Below are 21,751 nucleotides of genomic sequence, written 5' to 3'. Positions count from 1 at the left end.
TTTACGTCATAAGTTGGGAAAACCTTCCTGGTCATGACGTACATGTATGTCATGGGTCGGGAAGGGGTTAAAGGAGGAGAGTATATTTAAAGGGAAACTGGATTATAGTACGGCTGGACAGCATGACAAGGAGGGTTCACTTACATAAATTGGTACAGTGGAGAAAAAGTTCTTCCTCCCGATATCCTCATTGCTACAGTGCTGGTGTGTGCAATGGAGGCGGGGAGCCGGCTTGACGAGCTCCCCTGCCTCCTCTATGTGCAGCGCTATGTCAGCCCCTGATATGAATATTTTCTTTTCTTTACTCCAACGTCCCAGTACATGCGGCTGGCCGTATACTAAATATAAAACAAAATTATTCATTAGATCAGGCCATTTTCCCTTGCATTAAATTCTGATGCTAACCTGCTCATTTTAGGCACCTTTGACAATGAATGTCAACACAAGCACTCTACTCCAGCCATATGCAAGTTGTGATGCATCACACCTTTTCACACCAATTATAGCCAGCATTAAATGCCAACTTTCATGTCAAACTTTGCAGGTAAAAAGACAGAAGTGTTTTCACTGACTTGAGATTTGGTTACCGGCAGTAATTTCTGAATTTAGGTTAATCTAAGGGTGTGCTAGAAAGACATAGAAAGGGGGAGGGACCCTGCTCTTCTTCTGTGTGTGTGTCATCATAGCAGATAGCTTCCTCCCAATAACTCAAGGACCGAAAATTATTGATAAAGTCTACAGAGCAGAAATACAGTAGAAACAAAAAGCCATATACGAGCAAAAAAGCAATTATAAAAATCTTGTTTTCAGTGGGACCCCACATGCATCAATAAGGCTTGTCCAAGACAATGTCACCATATCTTTGGTTGTTATTCTTGAACCAGTTTTTGAGAAAAATAAAAGTGGTGTAGTCTGTCCAGTCAGATATGGTGCTCTCTGTTGCCACCTCTGTTTGTTTCAGAAACTGTCCAGAGAAGGAGCAGGAATAGACAGCAAACAACTCCTGCTGTGGATAGTTCCTGATAAACAATGGCCGCAGAGAACTCTGTGTCTGACTGTAATGACTACACAACTTTCACCGAGCACACAGCAGTGGTTACTCCCAGTGCATACTGGGAACACCCCACCATTTTGGAAATGATCTGAGCCAGTAATCTGTTGCCTGATCAGTATATGAACGATAATCACTAGGCATTGAAGCAATCCAGGCAATGGTTACAAAAAGAGAGACACAGTGCATAAAACAACAGTCCAATCCATTTATTTTTCTTAGCAAAGTGTTCTCCACTGGAGTTTAACAATATACATAGAAGTCTTGGCCAGGTGTGCAGAACTCCAAGCCAAAGCAGTACACAAGAATCACTAGAGCACATTGAAATCAGAGTAACTCCCTTTACTTAATAAGCCGTTTTCGTTTCTTCAGAAGAGATTCTCGCAGAGCAATCTGAGGGAACAAAAAAGAAAAATGCTATGGAAAAGAAGCACATAAGACAGTATAACATATGGCAAGTTAGGTCTCTATTAGCTAGCCTAATGTGCTTTTATCCTCCTTAACACTCCATGACTTATACAAACATCAAAATACAGTTAAGAATATATGGAGCAGGCTATAAACTGGCACCCCATGATCATTTCAGTAGCCAGGGGCAGTTGCTAGTAGCAGACCTGGGTTGATTGTTGTGGTAGACTGATAGATCTATGCAGGACATATATTCAGCATCAATCTGTATGAGCTATGTAATGATGGCTCATACAAGTCCCCTAGGGGAACTAAAAGCATTAAAAAAAACACAACAAAACAAAAAAATATCCCTGTGTGCGGAACGGTCAGAAATATTAAAATATAACAATATTAATCCCGCACAAGAAAAAAAACAAAAAACCACACTAACAAAAAGCAATCAAAAATTCATATCTACAACAAATTGTACAGATCATGGTGTTAAAATAAGACCAAAGTTGGAGAAGTAAAGACGTTAGAGGTCAGAAAATGACAACATATTTTTATAAAAAGTGACAAAACATGACTTTTTTTTCCTGTTTTGTGGAAAAATGAAGAGGCTGTCTTTACAAAGCACAACTGTTCCTTAAATAAACAAGCCCTCATATTTAAATGGAAAAATAAGAGTTGAAGCTATTAAAGGGGTATTCCAGGAATTTTATTTTATTTGACTATGCTACAGGGGCTGTAAAGTTAGTGCAGTTCATAATATAGTGTCTGTAAATGTGTGATGTTTTTTTCACAAATTTTCTGTGATTTTCACCCCAATATTTATTTTTAACAGCATATAAAATGACTGTTGTCTCAGATTTTTCACATGTTGCAATGCGGCCGAGACCTGACTCACTAGTCAGCTGATGACAGGGAGCCTGTCTTCTTCAATGGGTGGAGGGATCGCTTGGTGGGAGAGAGATCAATCTGCAACTAATGCAACAGCTTTAGGCACCCCCTTTGAAAACCACAGGTCTCTGGAATGGCTGCAGCTCATTTATGTTTAAATGGGTGGGGTGGCTGATGTGTGGGAGGGAGGAAAATGGAATTATGGGATTTGTAGGAAAAAAAGAAAACTCAAACAGGAAATACCAGTTCACAAAAAGCTAGCCAGTGTGTTCTGGTAATCTCACAACATAGCCATTTGGCCTCAAAAAAAGCTCAGATCCTTCCTAAGCATGTCCATTACTGTAAGCCAGGTACATACTAAAATCACCATATGGTGGAGAACCCCTTTAAAAAGGTTAGGAGGAAAAATTAAAAGCACCAGGATAATTTTGTCCTTAAGGTTCAAGGCCCTTTTTTTTTTTTATATACGACTAACTTTGAAACTTATCCAAGTGATTCTGAGATAGTTTTTTTTGTGACACATTGTACATCATAGTGCAGATCATTAGTGCGGCCCTTTGCTGCCATCAAGGCAACCCATTAGGGATAGAGCCCATTTTGGCCTTGAGGACACAGCAAATTTTATTTTCTGCGTAATTTTTTTTTCTCCTCGCCTTTTTAGAAACAAAACATTGTCCAATTGAAAAATGGGAAAAGGGGGAATTTTAGGGATGGGAGGTGGCCTCAAATTCTCAGCCACTATTGAGCTTTTAATTCAATGTCCTCCAAGGATTAAAAGGCCACACATCATCCCCTATTACACAGTTCAATAAAAACCTATTGGGTAATAATCACTCTGTTCATAGGGCCCTACGATTCTTAAAGGGGTACTCCGGTGCTTACACATCTTATCCCCTAAAGATGACTGATCGCGGGAGTCCCGCGGCTGGGGACCAACGGGATCTTGCACGCGGCACCCCGTTTGTAAACAGTCTCCGGAGCGTGTTCGCTCCGGGTCCGATTACGGGTGACCACCGGGCCGGCGGCGTGTAACGTCATGCCTCCGCCCCCGTGTGATGTCACGCTCCGCCCCTCAATGCAAGCCTACGGGAGGGGGCGTTATAGATCCGGGGACTGATTACAAACGGGGTGCCGCGTGCAAGATCCCGGGGGTCCCCAGCGGCGGGACTCCTGCGATCAGGCATCTTATCCTCTATCCTTTGGATAGGGGATAAGATATGTAAGCACCGGAGTACCCCTTTAAGCTGGCCACCCTTCTCAGTAAAAAGTAAGTGGCAAGATATTTAGCTCCTTCACTTAGAAAGCTGTACATGTGCAGGGGCTGTGATCAGACTAAACATAACACGAGCCATGAGTATTGGATGCTATAAGCAACCAGGACCCCCGCTAACTAGGAACATCAGAGATTTTGCTAGTGCCCCTCATTTAACCCTTCAGACACTGATTAATAGGATTGCGACAGCTATAATTGAAAATTACATGTGTCGTGGGTTCACGGGACAGTGGTCCTGATCAGTTAATATGGCGAGCAGATGTCTCCGGCTTACCTCCTCAGGCAGACTGTACTAGCAGTGCACTAATGCACTGTGCAGTAAAAATTTTATACCCCCTTTAAAAAAAAAAAAAAAAACAAAAAAAAAAAAATTATGAAAACCATAACTGGTATAAGCACACACAGAATTGTCCAAACTATTAATATATGAAATTTATGACCCCGCATGATCGGTGTTAAGAAAAAAAAAAAATTAAAATGCAGGAATTGCCAATTTTGGATTGCTTACATTATATATCTGAAAAAGATTAATAAAAAAGTGATCAAAAAAAACCATTTCAACAAAAATGGGATTGATAAAAACTATAGATCGAAGCACAAAAAAATAACCCTCAAACAGTTTCATAGACTGAAAAATAAAAAGGCTATATGGGCAAAAGCAGGGCGACTTTGAGCATATTAGTTACAAAAAAAAAAGTTTACATTTTAAAAAGCAGGAAAATAAAAACACACAAACTGGTTATCATTGTAATTAAACTGACCAACAGAATAAATATAACATGTCAATTTTACTGTAAAGAACATTTTGTAAAAACGCAAAAGAAAAAAAAAACGAAAAAAAAACACAAAGACACAAATTTCCAAATTTTTCCTCCTTATTTCCCCACACATTTTCTTCCCCTTATTTTGTCACAGATTTTGTGGTAAAATGAGTACAATTGGTCATACATGAAACATGGCCTCATATGACTCTGTATATGGAAAAAAAAAAAAAAGTTCTGGCTATTTGCAGTCGAGGAGATCAAGACAAAAATGCAAAAATTGGGCCTGGTCAATAAGTGGTTAAAGAGTACCTGTCACCAAACTAAACTTTTAATATATTGTTCTTTATTTAATTATAAAAGACACTTTACTATTTACTTCCACTAGGTGGCTCTGTTTTGTTCCCTGCCCAAGTCAAAAAGTTAGTTTGGTCTCCTTCCGGACTCAGGAAGTGCGTGCGGGGCATGGCGAGGCCCAGCTCTCGCAGGCTTCAGTGACGTCGTGCCTGCTGGGGAATGCCCACTTTCTTCTGCCAGGAGCTCACAAGATGTGAGCAAGGGGAAAGGTATGATACATAGCTTTTTAAAGCTCAGAATTTTTTTTTAGGGCAGGAGGGGTGTTAGGAGTAGTTAAGGAATATAATCAGTTAGTTTAAAAAATATGGTTTGATGACAGGTACTCTTTAATACATGCAAAAATCCTTTGTTTTTAAGGGAGATGAGCAGTGTCACTTTGGCTTATTCTCCTCTTCTTACTAAAATAAACATACATTTTTCAATGTAGTTGATGAAAGCTTGTTAGTAAAGGAGCCAGAAAAAAAGATTTGCTTGTGTACGCAGCATTGGTCATTTTCTGTATGTTAACAGTAAGGATTACCTGTTTATCTCTAAATGAACGCTTGTTTTTGGATCGGACATTCTGGCTATATCTCATCATCATGAAGTTCTTATTCTTTTTCTTTTCTTTGTTGGTGGTGCTGGCATTAGGATTCATCCTCATTTTCTTCCTCACAAATTCTTTTCTGTCTGTCCTACTAGCCTATTAAATGAAATTTATTGTTGACAGAACTGGTCAGACAAGTTTTATAAAATTGTTAATTGAAATGGTTTACCAAACTTGGTGCCCTGTCAGGAAATTTAGCATATAGCTATAGAATAATCACTGTCAAATGTCGTAGGTGTAGAATGACAAAGCCATCACATAAACTTCTAAAAATATAGAATCATACGTGTGACAACTACTCCTCCTTGTACATAAAGATTAAACACACACACACACAAATATACAAATTATATAAATATATCCAACAAAAAGTGGCTGCAGCGCTTGGATAAATGCAAAAACAAGTGGTTTTATTTCATTTTCAATTACACCAACTTTACTAGCACGCTGTATCTTAAAATGGAATAAAACCACCTGTTTTTGTATTTATCAGAGTGCTGCACCTGCCTTTGTTTTTGGATGTGCATTTGGGCCTCTGACCAGGGCTATCTGGACTGCGTGCACCACTACTTTTGAAGCTTGATATGCAGCTCTTCCCATTTCATTTTGACAGCAACTTTTCTGTATCTTACTCATATAGACAGAAGATTCTGTGTGTCAAAAATTCTGTGTCACACCCTACAGATGCCACAGTGGCTTCTGAACAACACTAACCACAAACACAAACTTTGTAACAGAATGTAACTTTGGCTGCAGCATAGTCTAGTATTTTTTTGAACACGTCCTTGGTGTATATAGTGTGAACAGAGCTAAATTAAAGCATGATAAATCAAAAACGACTGAATAGTTAAACTCACCATAGCTGTTGCAAGCCTAGTTTCTTTATCAGACTTGGGTTTTTTGTGCAGATGTTCAATATCTCGGAGTGACAGTAATTCACCTTTGCTAATAATAAAAAAAAAAAACACACACATATAGATCAGCTTAATGTGTAAATGTCACATTCCCCATACATAGCAATAACAATAGCAAATACATACATAGCAATAACAATAAAACCACTAGGAGGTTAAGTGAATAACAATAAAGTGGACTGTCATCAGATTGAAAGTGGATTTTGGCACAGAATTTGCATTGAAATCAAACCTGAATAGTGCGAATGTAGCCTTTAAGACATATATGAAAGAAAATAAAACAAACCTGTCTTCCTCATCACTGTCTATTTCAATATTCTTCCTCTTCTCTGCTTTTCCAGGTGCAGACTTTACTTCTTTTGCCAACTGTGCAATTCGAATTTTCTTGAATTCTTCTTGAGTAAGGAGTCGGCTGGCACTGACAACTGCAGCCTTGGCCTTTCGCTCATCTTCTGGCATTGCTTTAAGCTTTTCTTCCTATTAAGCCATAAGAGACCCTTAGTCTAAAACTTTGTCTATGAGTGACATTCCCTGGTCCAGGGTATTGCAATGTGGGAACAGCCATCAGATAGCAAAATATATACAAACTGTAGACTCAGAGAGGTTAAATAGGGCTGTACCACCTTTCTTGCTGTACGTGTACAACAACTATACAGTAGTGTAAGCTAGAATTTAACACGCTTAGCTTGTTGAGGCACATACACAGTATTTAAAAGTTTTACTCTTATTGAGGGACATTTATCAATGTTTGCTTATGTATTCTTTTTTTTTGTAATTTTTTCCTTACTGTTTTTTTTGCTTATATGTGACTTATTTATCATCTGCTTTCAGCCTGTTGATAATTTTCTTTCATGTAAGTAATTTTTCCTTTTTTTTAGCTTTTTCTGCTCCATGTTTGAGCTGGAGTAAATTTAGTCCATTTTTAACCCTGTTGCGACTTTTTTTGCGCAGTTGCGACTGTCGCAGTTAATAAATACCAGACTACCCGTAGACCATTTTAAAATTATTACTAAGTAGTTAATTTTTGGAAAACTTGCTTTTCTCGCTTTCCAGTCAAAATGTCGCACGAAAAATTGCGTAGTCGCAGTTGCGACAATTATAGTAAAGAAAACCTGACTAAACCCGTTGATAAATGTCCATAATTGTTACTACTGTGCCCAATGGGCCTCTTATTTGTATGAGACTTTGCTCGCCAGACAGATTATACGGTATATTCCAAGAACATAAAGAGTACATTAAAAACAAACAAAAGCAGAGCCCTATCTGGACGGGGGTCATTGACCTAATTTCTAAAATAACTGGTCATGTACTTAGGGTCACCAAAAATTTCTAACTAAACGTCCTTAACTAAAAAATAAGAAATAAGCGACCAGGTCTGGAGAACTCCAGACCAGCGTCTGCCTCCTACAGACACTAAGCTAAAACCGATTAGCTCAGGTGCCTGTAGGTGGGTATACCTTGCCGGGAGGGGTCGACTTTCTTGTTGCCATAGTGTCAAGCCTCCTAGTGCCAGCAGCATATACCCATGGTCTGTGTCCCCCAATGGAGCAGATTGAGAAATCATATTTCCTGCTGGAGCTGTGATCACGGCTACCAGTGGGAAATATAAAAATCTGCTCTCCAAAGCAGTTTTGTAAGCCAGCTCTGGGCTGGCTTACATTTACGCTGTTTGGGAGGGCATGTGACTTTTTGTGCAACTTTCGCACTTCATAAATCCCTGACCATTGCAAAGTGAAAAATGAAATTCCCTCTCATACGCTCTTTTGTAGTTTTTTGCTTACAGCCAAAAGTCCCACAAAAAATATGTATGCACCTTGAATAAAGACTTCACCTTTGAAGTGCTCTCCCTTCATTATTTCTCTTTTCTCTCAATTGTCTCTCTCTCGCTATATATATATATATATATATATATATATATATATATATATATATGCCATATTTGAGAACACAGTATTTAGGAACAGGTACATTTTTTTTTTTTTTTTTAACAATGACGAACAAGTCTGGTTTGTTATCCTAACCCAGACGTTCTGCTCCAGCAGACCATAAATTCATAGAAGTTCGTAACTTTTTTTTTTCTGCCAGTGAGCCTTATTGTTGGCATATAAAAAAAAATTCATTTATACAACACTTGGCTGAACACATACAATCACCTCTGCAGGCGTGATGGATTGTGGCACCATAGACTGTCTGGTAGACAGTCTGCAGTATCCCTTGTACAGATGACTAATTGTAAATCACATTAAAGCTGAATAAGAGAGAATATTATAATTCTTAAAGAGTTACTGTCATTAGTAAGAAAATAAAAAAATTTGCTCAAGTCAGTGTAGCAATGTGCTCTAAGACCGATATGCATAATATTATGCATGTGTTAAAGGGGTACTCCAGTGGAGAACAAGACATTCAACTGGTGCCAGAAAGTTAAACAGATTTGTAAATTACTTCTATTTAAAAATCTTAATGCTTCCTATACTTATCAGCTGCTGTATGCTCCAGAGGAGCATTTTAAATTTAGGTTTGCTATGGGGCTTTGCTCCTGCTCTGGACAATCCCTGACATTAACAGAGGTGTCAGCAGAGAGCATTGTTGTCAGACAGAAAATAAATTAAAAAAGAAAAGAACTTCCTGTGGAGCATACAGCAGCTGATAAGTACTGGAAGGATTAAGATTTTTAAATATAAGTACATATAAATAAATCTGTTTAACTTTCTTGATTTAAAAATTTTTTTCAACCAGAGTACCCCTTTAATATGTAAAATACATTTTGATCTATGTATTACTGTGATCAGACTTTTTGAACTTCTCTTGGTAGCTGGGGGCAATTCTCCAGGAGGATGATGAGCTCCTTCCCCCCTTCCTCTTCCTTGTCATGAGGTCTGCACAAACATTTTTTACATTTGCACCGCTTTGTGGCCAAAGTGCATGCTCTGTATAACTTTATTGCAGCCATGTGGCAGCTATATGGTGCAAGTACTCTAGAAAAACCTCCTTTTTGTGCCAGAAAATAAATATGTTTACATTTGCACAGCTTTGTGTCCAAAGTGCATGCTTTATATAATCCTAAAGCAGCCACGTGGAACATATATGGTGCAAATACACAAGAAATAAGTTCATAAAATGACCAAAGTGAAATAATTTTGCATACAAATAATTATTGAGCACCTTGTATTGCTTGTCAGTGTGCATGGAATGGTCCTATTCTGAAAAGACTGCAAGCTGGCTAATACACTGCACTGAGGCACTGCAGAGAGCAATGCAGGGGGAGAACCACACCTTGGTCCTGGGCCAAAAAGACTTGGTTACCAGGGTTTGTTTGCAAAATTAGAGACCGAGACCAATAGAGGCAATTTTTAAACCATTTTTTCACATCTTTAGCAATAACATTTTCTATTGAAGTATATAAAGAAAATGCTTAGTTTTTAAGGAAGTATTAAATGAAAAAAGGTTTCTAACAAAACCGATGGCTAGATAGAGCTAGTCATCATGATTTCAGGCATACCATTTTAATTTCAATAGTTCACTCCATTGGCGAGATATGAGCATTCTAGTTAATATGTCTAGGCCATATCTTCTTTATCTAGTGTCTGTCAGTCAAACAGGGTAAAAGGATGCAAGCAGGCCACGGGGCAGTGATATAGAGGAGATGGGCACGTGGGCCTCATTTGCATATTAACACAAAAGGTTTATATCTCAGCGCTGAAAAGAACTATGGAGATGGAAAACAGTATGCCAGAAATCATGAAGTCCTATATAGCCATGGGCTTATTTAAACTGTTTTCCTGCTGACAGGTCCCCTTTAAATATGGTTTACCTCTGAGACAGGCCACATAATGATGTGAAAGAAAATATAAACAGCTAGTTATTCCTAGGAAAGATTACATAAAATATAAAGCATGTAGGTACAGGTATACAAAATCACATGAAAATGTTAAATATAATCTAGTAACATAATGTGGGCAATAATGCAGATCAAAATACAAAAAGAAAACCTTTCAGAGCCTCGGTAGGATTTGAAAATTGGGCTTAGTGATGACGGAACGCATGCTGCTTGGTTTCCAATACCTTGCCAGGTTTCATTTTTGTATTTCTCTACAACCTTGTTGTCCACATTGTGAAAATGAATTATAACTAACATCTATTAAGTGACTTTATATGTATACCTGTACACTTTAGTTTTGTGGCTGGGTTTGTGACCACATGCCTTATCATGGGTATGTAATGCATGAATTTGTTTTCTTTTAAAATGTTTTAACATTTGTTTGGCTTTTTGTACCAATAATTATTATTTTGCCTATTTAGCCTATAACTTGTATTGAGCTGCACTGAACACATGCTCTTTTTTCCTATCCTTTCAGAGGGACATCAACAAATAACATGAGTGAACTCTTAAGGGCCAAGCATATTCTAGCCTTAAGACCGCAGGAATTTTTAACGCTGCATGCACAGAGCCATGGTGTTTTGTATTTTACAATAGCATTTAGGTAACATACAAATTATTAGTTCATTTGCCCCTTTTTTCGCTTTTTAAATTAAGGTTTTTGATAGTCAATGGCTATCTCTGTCAGTCCCATAGACTCATGGTTCAGGGGGGCATGAAAGTGAAGAAAGTTTACCTTATGGAAAAAGAAAGCTTGTTCCCATCTTAAAATTAGGAAGTTTAAATTCACTTTTCAATACTTACAACTTCCTGTTGCTCCTCATCAGAAGTATGATGGACGTCAATCCATTCCCCATCTTCATCATCATCACTGAGGCTTGCACTTTCCCAGCCATCTGAAAACAGAACATATCTTCAATCGATTTATTTGCAGGAAAATGTCTCAGATTTATGCTGCCTGTCATTTTGACTCTTCTTACCATCTTCCCCTGCCTCTTCTCTCACTTCATTTACAACTTCCAACACCTCAGCTCCTGGAATATAGTCTTTAGCAACCAATTCTCCATATGCTTGAATTTTTGCCTCTGTAGATGATTCTGTTGGTTTACCCTGTGTAAATATATTAAATGCTTAGAAGATGTACAAAAACATTACGTTACATTTTCCAAGCTGGCAAGGCCAAGACAAATAAAGTAAAGATAATCAACAACAACAAGAAATCCTAATAACCGGTTGGAGGACTTTTCAAATCCCTTCCAGGATTTCAAGTCATTGGTGACTTGTGACAGATGTGATCGGTCAAGCAGTAAAAGGAGCTGTGAAAACGTACAACAACAATTTCTTTCTCTGCTCAGCAGCAGGACAAGGCATATGTAAGATTATCAGGGGGAGGGGGCTCCCCTGTCCCTCATTGGCAACCCTGCAATCGCTAATAAAGTTAAGGTTTATTTATTTTTTTATATATACACCACATCAAGGTAATACTTGTGGGGGCCACACACTGACCTCAGCCCCCACCACATGCTCACAAACCCACCTCAGCCCCCACACTGGGCCCACAGTGACCCTGGACGGCTGCTTCTGCCTCCTCTGCCAGGGCTGTGGCTGCGCAAGGGTGTGACTTGACCTAAGAACTGGCCCAAACTGTGACTGCCACATCAGCCAAACAGTCCACAACCCCCAAACGCTGATCACACAGCCATCTAACCGCCCTCTTTCTCCCACAGTGCTGCTCTCACTCACAGACAGACAGGCTCTGGACGGCCGATTGTTCTGGGACTGCATGGTCTGACCTATGTAGCAGTGACAAATGCCGCCAGCACTGGCAGAGTAGACGAAGCTACATGGTAAACAAGGAAGCAGCGTCCCGTGCGTTTCACACCGATTAGCAAGTGATCCACTCATCAGGGGATAACTTTTTCATAGCAATTTCCGTTAACTAACGAAAATTGCAAGATTTACATTATTTTGTAACAAGTACTGTTTTTGCAATACTAACGATAATATTTTAACAAAAATTAACACTGCTGAAACCTAAAAAAAAAAAAAAAAAATTAATAAAAAGAGCTGGTTTAAAATATAAACTGTGGAATATTAAACATGTTTTTATCCCAAACTCCATTTGAAAGGAGTGGTATTTGAACATGCACAAGGCTATTACATTTAAAGTCCAAGAGGCTGACCAGTATCGTGTTTGGCAATCTTTATCAATTCTAAAGATTAAACGGTGCTGTAGTGCACGTGCCCGACTGCACCTTATTCAAATGATGGACAAAAGGGACCCCACTGCATATAAACAGCAGGGCTTCCCAGCTGTGGGGAACTCAGTGATTCAACACTTATTACTTATCTTGTGAATAGGTCATAAGTGTTGCTTATAGAGAAAAAAAAACAAAACCATTTAAATAGCTGACCAGCTAAAGGCTGAAATTTAGTCACTTAAAATATTAATGCTAAACATAATAATTTATATTTTTAAACCCTATAAAAACTGACAACAGGTAAAAGATCATACACATGAATTATTAGGTAAATGCAAATGAACTTGAATTCCCTTAGAAAAGCTACCATATCTCTGCCATATCTTGTAATGGAAATTTCACAGTAAAAATATTAAGAAAGCAGAAGTAAAACTCACTCGGAATTTCTTATGCAACATTTGAGGGTTCAAAGAACGGAATAGCTGTATTAGTGCTCTGGCAGACATTGAGACATCTAGTTAAGACATAAGAAAATAATCATATATTAAATTATACATAAACATTTATTTTTTTAGTTACAAACATGAATTTCGTTCTTATATTAACAAATGCTTAAAATATTTAAATCAATGCTCTTCTTGTAGAATGTTTCTGGCATTTCCCAATGAGTTGCACATGCTCCTTCCAACTCCTCCTCAATGTGAAACAGGGTAAAGTAGTCTTATGGAATAGTGACTGATGGGGGGGGGGGGGGGGCATTATTTTCAATGACTGACCATGTGGTATCTAAAAATACCTCAGCAAAACCAAGTGAATCGGCACAATTTCTATCTCTACTGGCAAGGTAAGGTATTAACTTTTTAAATTGTTATTTTAAAATGTTAGCTTATAAAGCCTCATCTGCATAGTCTTTTAAATATTACTTACTTTTATCCTTGTGGGTTTTATACTGTGAAAGGTCCTGTAACAGGTCTTCTTTCATTGCCAAAGGACACCGAGCAGTTAACTCTTTTATGGCATTTATGCTATAAAGTAAAAAATGCAGGACTTAATTTAAGAAACAAGAAATCACAGAGCAAAAAAAAAAAAAAAAAAAAAAAAAAAAAAAAAAACAACATAACTTTTGACAATGTTCCTAATGTTTAAACAAAACGTACTTGACATGGCAGATGTATCAATGTATCAATCATCAGTCAAGTTTAACAAAGTAAAGAAAATGAACAATACTGTAATAACTCTGCATCTGTCCAAAGCATTAATGGACAAGTAGCCACCAAAAAATAGAATGCATCTACTAAATATATAGGACGTCTAACTTGGATTTATATTCCCCTACACAAACCACAAACTCAACACTCATGCAAGCAGGTACATTACAAATATGTACTAAGGCCGAGTTGTGGGAGCTGTAATAGGACATCCATAAACTTTTACGATGTCCTACCTTATTTTTCGCCCTATAGGACGCACCCAATTTATAGGTGCAAAATCTAAAAAAAATAAAGATTTTGAACCCAATAGTGATCTTCAACCTGCGCACCTCCTCCAGATGTTGCAAAACTACAACTCCCAGCATGCCCGGACAGCCGTTGGCTGTCCGGGCATGCTGTGAGTTTTAGTTTTGCAACATCTGGAGGTCCGCAGATTGAAGACCACTGCATAGGAGGTAATACTCACGTGTCCCCGCCGCTCCGGACCCGTCACCGCTGCCCTGGATGTCGCTCCATCGCTGTCGCCGTGTCCCCGTCGCTCCGGAACGTCTCTGCTGTTGGCCGGGTATCCTCGCTCTCCATCGCCGCCATCACGTCGTTACGCATGCCGACGCACGTACGCGACGACGTGATGACGAGGAAGGAGAGCGCCAGCCATACAGGGGATCCCTGAACGGAGAAGACACCGAGGAGGCAGGTAAGGTCCCTCCCGGTGTCCTGTAAGCACTAACCCGGCTATTCAGTCGGGCTGTTCGGGACCACCGCGGTGAAATCGCGGCGGTCCTCAACAGCCGGGTTAGTGTCACTTTCCCTTCAGACGCGGCGGTCAGCTTTGATCACCGCGTCTGAAGGGTTAATACAGGGCATCATCGTGATCGGTGATGTCCTGTATTAGCCGCGGGTCCCGGCCGTTGATGGCCGCAGGGACCGCCGTGATAGGGGTCTATTCGCCGTATAAGACGCACCGACTTTTCCCCCCCTGTTTTGGGGAAGAAAAAGTGCGTCTTATATGGCGAAAAATACGGTATTTTCCCTCTGTATACAGGGGGAAAAAATGGTATGCTTTTATGAATTTATTCAAAACACAATTAGGGTAGAGAGGGTATTATGCTGCCTAGTGCAGACAATATATCAGAAGTAACTCATGATTCTGCAATCATTTCGCTTCCTCGAAACGCTGTCGTGTCCAGGGTGTGAGCTACAGATATGAGCTGAAACTTCTGCTCTTTATGCAGTACTCGTATATTCTGGAAAGTTGTGAAAACCCGTAAAGAGGAAAATGCAATAAAAAATAAAGATGCAAAGAAGCAAAATGACTACAGAATCGTGAGTTTCTTCTGATATATTGGCCCTCATTTACTAAGATTGGAGTGTAGGTTTCTTTGTGGGTTTTAATTCCCTAAAATTTATTTTCCACGGTATTTACTAAGGTTTTCCTACATTTTCCACTTTCCCTACACTTTGCTTTTTTTACACATGCTCTGATCTGTAGGGTTTTCCTCAGCTCAAATCCACCACATTTTATGTGAAAACCTTAGTAAAAATGTTGGGTTTTTGTGAAAATGTCGGGAACACGCCCTTTTTGGAGACCATGCCCCCTTTCTTCAATGGACGCGCCCATTTTTCGGGTTTTCTAAGCAAAACGGAGTTAGTCAGGGTTTTTTCATTTCTGGCGCAAAATCTGGTGCAGACAGAATTTCTGGCGCACAACCCGACAAAACATGTCGGGTTTGCAATAGTAAATGAGGGCCATTGTCTGCAATAGCCGGCATACTACCCTATTTGCGTTTGGAATAAGTTGTTCTATGGGAGTAACGTGGAGCTTTCATACATAGGGGACATTTTGATCTAATACGGGTGGATACCTGTCATAGTGAGTAAGTTGTGTTGTATAATGCTTCAATGAATGCCATATTTTGGGGGATAATCTCCCTTTAAAAACACACTGACCCACAAAGAGTGTTGTGTAGGTTTCTTTGTTGGTTTTAATACCCTACAATTTATTTTCCACGGTATTTACTAAGGTTTCCCTACAATTTCCACTTTCCCTACACTTTGCTTTTCTTACACCTGCTCTGATCTGTGTGGCTTTCCTCAGCTAAAACCCATCACATTTTCTGTGGAAACCTTAGTAAATATGTTGGATTTTTGTGAAAATGTCGGGAACACGCCCCTTTTCGGAGACCACACTCCCTTTTCCCGGCAACCACACCTCTAAAGGGTTTTCTTAGCAAAATGGAGAGTTAGTCGGGTTTTTTCAATTCTGGCGCAAATTCTGGCGCAAAATCTGGCGCAGACAGAATCTGGCACGCAACCCGACAAAACATGTAGGGTTTGCAATAGTAAATGAGGGCCAATGTGTGATATTGAGAAAATAATGCATACAGCTCTTTGAAGTGCATGAAATCTAATACAGGGATATTTCTGTTTACAGTAAAAATGTTGAAGATTACAACTTACCCAACAGTCATCACCTCTCCTGAATTTCTGTCAGTAACAAAGTTATTAGCAATAGTCATCACCAGAGACTCGGCAATCTGAAATAACAAAACTCAGCTATGGCAATACAGAATGTATACAGCATGTATATATATATATATATAGCTGTACTAACAATCATGCCTAGTCAGTGAAACCAACAAAGCAACTTCCAAATGTCCCTGTGTCATAAACCTAGCTCTACATTACAAAAAAATGTGGTAATTCTTACACTTAAGTTTAATACATTTCTTATTCAAATCACTTTGCATACGATACCCACAACATTATACTCCCAATGGCCCAGGTAAGATGGTTTTCTCTGATAATGATTCTAAATAAAGCCTTAAGTTTTATTAGATCTGAATGCACATATCATACATATTTATATATCTATCTGAATACATATACAATCTTTGCGCTTTGACACCTGTCCTGGAGCCATAGTTGTCATGACGGGCAGGATTCATCCCAGCGAACCCATTCTGTAGACTGGCCGAGAAAAAAGACTGAGCTGGTGCGGCTTAAACCATGTGTAGACAATGGAATATAAGGGGGGGGGGGGGTTATCTTCGTAACACAGGTAAAAGTAATATTGTGACAGGGGTGCATTGGCTCCCTTGTGCGGCCCCACAGCTGCCAAATAGAAAATCTTTTTTCTATCACTAGACAAAATAAAATATATAAATAATATGAAGAAATTTGTGAAAATTTCAGCCCTGCATACAGATATGGATAGCGATCTCAACACTTGGATCAAGCCCTTTCTTCACATTTCTTTTGAATGTAACTTTTTTTTAAATCTTCATATGGGTGAAGATTTCTACTGTAATGCTTATCTGTTTTATCAGTTTATGCCATATTCGTATTTATTCCACATACACTTACCCCAATATGGGGTAATGTTGTAGCATTTTTTGATACTATACCTTGTTTTATAACTACTCAATAAAAGTCTTTGAAACTCAAGATGAACTGGAAACTGGGTATGCAGACAAGGAGGTGGCTGCTCATGCCCGGCTGGGCTTGACTGAAATATCTCCATGTGTGTATATAGGGAGAGACCTACCAGTTAAGCATATTGAGAAAGGGAGCGGCAGCAGAGAGCTGCCTCCTTGACTGTATATCCGGTTTCCAACTCACTTCTAAAACTATGATTTTTATGAACTGTTGCATTTCAGTGTTCACGTCTGTTTCATGCTGTCTGTAACCAGGCAGCAGTAAGAAGCTGTCAGGTGTACTTTCAGAACTGGGATTTTCTTTACTAAATACATTTGAACAAACACATTGTGCTACATCATAATGTATGTACCTTTATTTAAAGCCACGGGAAGAATCTAAAACTTACCTCTGGGGGCACCAGGTGATGAGTAGCTTGAGCGGCAAACAAGAGAATCTTTGTTACCTCTAATTAGAGTAAAAAGAAATTAAAAGAGAAATTAGTTTATGTATTCTACTACTAACTACACTGTAGGCAGTAGCTGTATTGCTTTAGAAAAAAAACAATGTCAGAATCGCTTGGATCAGTAAAAGCCTTCCAAAGTTATTACCACATAAAGAGACATGTTAGATTTGAAACAATTTTTGTACTCTCTTTCTCGTAGCCTTCATTGGGGGACACATGAGACCATGGTATTTTGCTGCTGCCACTAGGAGGCTGAGACTACGCAAAAAAGAAAAAAGTTGGCTCCTCCCAGCAGGATGTACACGCCCACAGGCACAGAGCTAATCAGTTGTGTTACAAAGCAGTAGGAGAAGCCAAACCACAAAAGGAAATAAGTCTGAAGGACACCAGAAAGGAACAACGGGCAACAGAAAACCTGACCAGGAACCATAAATGGGTGGGTGCTGTGTCCCCCAATTAATACTACGAGAAAGATTTTGGGGGACAAAGGAGACCATGGGACGTACCAAAGCAGTCCTTGGGGTGGGGAAAACAACCGCCAGAAATGGGCAGATCAGGCCAGAGACAGCCATATCTCTTCGCAGAAGAGGACAAGTCGCAGAGGAATCCTGAAAACAACCACCCCAAGAGACTGGGGTCCGACAACTGACTAAAAAGGACTGAATACGACCTGGTAGGAGCAGAAACCACCTTCCAAGAGAAGACATAAGACGCAGAACCGGCGGGGCCTGGCCAAAATGAAGAAGAGAAAGAGACAAGAGAACCCCAATCAGAGATTCTTCTAAGCAAGAGAACATGGCGAGAAAACGAAAAACCTAAAGGACACTCAGTATCGCCTTGAATGGTAGAGAAAGTGTGCAACGGGAGGACTACACCATCGAAGAAGGGCGCATTGGCCAGACAGGGCCAACCAGACTGACTGAAAAGCCTTCAGCCACGAGGTTCGCATGGCCCAATAGGGAGACGGCGGGAAGTAAACAGGCCAGTAAAGAGGGAAGAGCTGTCCCGAAACCCCAGGGCAGCTGCCATCAGAACCAGAGGCTCTCAGATCCAGAAATAAGTTAAGGGACCCCCAGGAGACCCACACCAGTAGACTCCTTGCAACTACAAGCGAGTGCGAAAGGCCCCCAGACGACGTGCCCCAAGGCAGGGGGGGGGGCAGGATAGGAACCCCGCTATGCTAGAGACAACACATGGAAACCACCCCCCCAGACAGCCACTGTTACAGACACCTGATAGACAGTACTATGCAAGAAGGTGCTGAAAAGGCAGAATATCAAGGGAGAGGGTATGAACGAGTCTGGGACCTTCAAGGAAGGAGTGATAGACCCTATGGGGGAATGGCAGGCAGAAGAACAAGCACTGCTACCACTGAGCTTCCCACGCTGCCCAGCTACCACAGACACAAGGAACGAGAGGACAGACAAGGCTTAACAAGCAGCAAATCCAACGGGCAGAACAGACTGTATGACTCTGTAAGGAAACAGCCTAGGAAAACTGTTACAGAGAGGGAGACAGGGGTCCCATCCACGGTGTCAGTCCATCTGAAGCAGAGGGAGACAGAGGGGTCCCATCCACGGTGTCATCCAAGCACGGAACAACAGACACACACCCAGAGGAAGGAATTACATGCCGCCATCGTGACAGTCTCGGAACCTCAGAGAGCCACAGGAAGCCCGCCCAAAAGAGACACGAGGAGGAGGGTCCTAAGACACACCAAGTAAGAAACAAGAGCTACCCCAAAGGAGAGTGCCACCTGAGGGAAATGGTAACCAGATTAGGAACCACATTAGGATCGCCAGCACCCAAACCGGAAAAAAAAAAGGGGGGGGGGGGGGGGGGAGGGGGTCGGATGGCAAGGTGGGAACCCTTGGCATACCTGTCTGAGAGAAAGACAGTAACGGCACCACAGCAATGGGGCTGCAGCTGTGGGCAGATAGTAAATGCCCCGAGGCTGCTGCATAGGGAAAAACAGGGGGCCGGTCGCAATCATGCAGGGGGGCGGCAGCGACCATGCAGGCGGCTGAAAATCAAAGTAAAAACTGCCGCCCAAAGATTTCCCCGCCGCCCCCCCCCCCCCCAGCTGGTTTAGCGGAGGCAAGGCGGGAGCAGAAGTGCGCAGAGCCTGCCGTGTACAGGTTCCGCACTGTATACAATGGAGGAGAAACCTACTCCGGGCAGGCACCCAAGTAACAAGAGTAACGGCAGCCATAAGGGGAAGGGAGAGAGTCCAGTAGAAAGAACCCATAGGCCATGAGGTGCTCGGACCACCAAGGCCATAAGGGCGGCTAGAAGGAGCTGTACCCCAGTAAGGATCCCCTTACTTTTCAACCCTTGAAAAGGGAAACCCTAGGGAGATAAAGGAGGGAAGGGGGAAATGTACATACTCACCCAGACTCCATCTACTTATACTCACCCAGGGCAGCTTCAGCCAGCTTATGGCCATGCTGCATCGCGCCAAGCTGCCATAGCGAGGCAGGCAGGGGCAAGTGGGGGACCCAGGGTACTACGCCAGGCACTGGCCATGGCAATAAGGGGTTAACGGCCCATACTCTATGCACCGTGCCCCTTTGCTGCATGTGGGAGATCAGGTAGCGCCATGCTCCTGTCGCCCAACCTAGAAAAACAAAAAAGGAAAAAGAACCTAACTAGACATGCTAAACTAGAAAATAATAAAAGAAAAGTCCAGGTCTGGAGAGAACTCCAGACCCGTGTCTGCCTCCTGTTGACACTAAGCTAAAACGGATAAGTTCTGTGCCTGTGGACAGGTATATCCTGCTGGGAGGAGCAGACTTCTTATTTTTACCTAGTGTCAGCCTCCTAGTGTCAGCCTCCTAGTGCCTAATACCATGGTCTCCTGTGTCCCCCAATGAAGCGACCGAGAAAATATGTTTTTCGGCGGAGTACCCCTTTAAGGGGTAAAATAAGCATTAACTTCATTTTATTTAACATTTAGGGCCACTGGAATCCATTGTGACACATTCAGTATTTGCAATGATTACCCATCATAACTGCAGGTCACAGTCATTTTCTCACTGACTTTTGTACCAGATAAATACAACTGCTATAAGTACTGCCCATTGGAGCTATTAAAACCTTAGACATACAATGTCTTCCAGACATGCTTGTCAATAACTTTCGTCATTAGAGTGTAAGGCAAACCGAGGTACAAACCAGATGGTAGAGAATTTTTATAAAGCCCTTATCAGTAATACCAACTTTTGCCACTACCAATCACATTTACATTTCGTATGTGAATCAATAAATTACTAGTAGTATTTTACAGACTCCATGACTCAACTGTCACAGTCAATCACTATCACACACTGTTCATCCTAGTAATTGTGGAGAATTGTGCCGACAGCTGCAGCACCAATCAATGCCTACTATAAAACTTTGCCAGCACAGAGACTTTGTAAAGCCGTTGTGTGCCTAAGCTCATATTGGTGCCAAAGTGCTAGACTGCAGGTGCTTCTCACTCATACTGCACCCATGTACATGGACTTAGTACACATGTGTAATGTTAGTATTAGTGCAGGGAAGCTTAAAAAGTAGATTTTTGGACTTACCGTAAAATCTCTTTCTCGGAGCTTCTATTGGGGGACACAGGAACATGGGTATATACTGCTTGCCACTAGGAGGCTGACACTAGGCAAAAAACTATAGAAAGTTGGCTCCTCCCAGCAGGATATACCCACCTCCTGGCTCTGAGCCACTCTGTTTAGTCCCAAAGCAGAAGGATAACCGACCAAGACAGAACAGTCTGAACAAACACCCAGAAAAAATAAGGGAACACCCTCAGGCAGTGGTAGGTTTGCGAGTCCCGGAAGAGGGGTGGTTGGAATGGGGCCCCGGCTTCCGGGAGGAGTGAGTCTTGAAAGAGGGTGCCCTTCTATCCTGAGTGGCCGCCGTATTGACCTGGCAGCCCGAGAAACGAAAGGGGCGAAAGGAGGAAGTCTTCCGCCATGAGTACGATCGGCACGGACGATTTGGGGGTAAGAGGGAACTTTTGCCCCCAGTAGCCTCAGATATGATCTCATCTAGGCGTTTACCAAAAAGACGAGACCCCAGGAAAGGCAGCTCAGTAAGGGAGCGCTTAGAAGCCGCATGGGCATTCCAAGCTTTAAGCCACAAACGCCGAAGGGCCACCTGATTGCCGGGGCAAAAGCAGCGCAGCAAGCAGACTCCAAGGAGGCCGAGCAGATGTAGCCCCAGGCATTGGCGATCTGCTGAGCTAGCTCTGCCAAATTGCCGGGTGAGGCGCCTGCTAAAATCCCCTGGTGTAACAGACCGGCTCAGACCGAGAGGGCTTTGGAAACCCAAGTAGAGGCAAAAGCTGTCGACAAG

General features: G+C 41.3%; 1 protein-coding gene across 1 annotated transcript in view; it reads right to left on the bottom strand.

Moving 5' to 3' along the window:
- Positions 1-1,245: 1,245 nt before the first annotated feature.
- The window catches only part of SDAD1 (SDA1 domain containing 1), a 49,494-nt gene continuing 28,988 nt past the window's right edge, over positions 1,246-21,751 (bottom strand). The window contains exons 13-22 of the mRNA XM_056568700.1: positions 17,348-17,406; positions 15,982-16,058; positions 13,238-13,335; positions 12,748-12,824; positions 11,090-11,219; positions 10,914-11,005; positions 6,519-6,709; positions 6,176-6,263; positions 5,253-5,414; positions 1,246-1,444 (exon numbers count right to left, since the gene is read on the bottom strand). Coding sequence (XP_056424675.1) covers positions 1,394-1,444; positions 5,253-5,414; positions 6,176-6,263; positions 6,519-6,709; positions 10,914-11,005; positions 11,090-11,219; positions 12,748-12,824; positions 13,238-13,335; positions 15,982-16,058; positions 17,348-17,406 — 1,025 coding nt within the window. The 3' untranslated portion in view covers positions 1,246-1,393. The remainder of the gene's footprint in view (positions 1,445-5,252; positions 5,415-6,175; positions 6,264-6,518; positions 6,710-10,913; positions 11,006-11,089; positions 11,220-12,747; positions 12,825-13,237; positions 13,336-15,981; positions 16,059-17,347; positions 17,407-21,751) is intronic.

This window comes from Hyla sarda, chromosome 1 (genome assembly GCF_029499605.1).
Source record: "Hyla sarda isolate aHylSar1 chromosome 1, aHylSar1.hap1, whole genome shotgun sequence".
Classification (NCBI taxonomy): domain Eukaryota; kingdom Metazoa; phylum Chordata; class Amphibia; order Anura; family Hylidae; genus Hyla; species Hyla sarda.
Note: the sequence above shows the minus strand (reverse complement) of the source record. Positions and strands in the feature narration are given on the sequence as shown.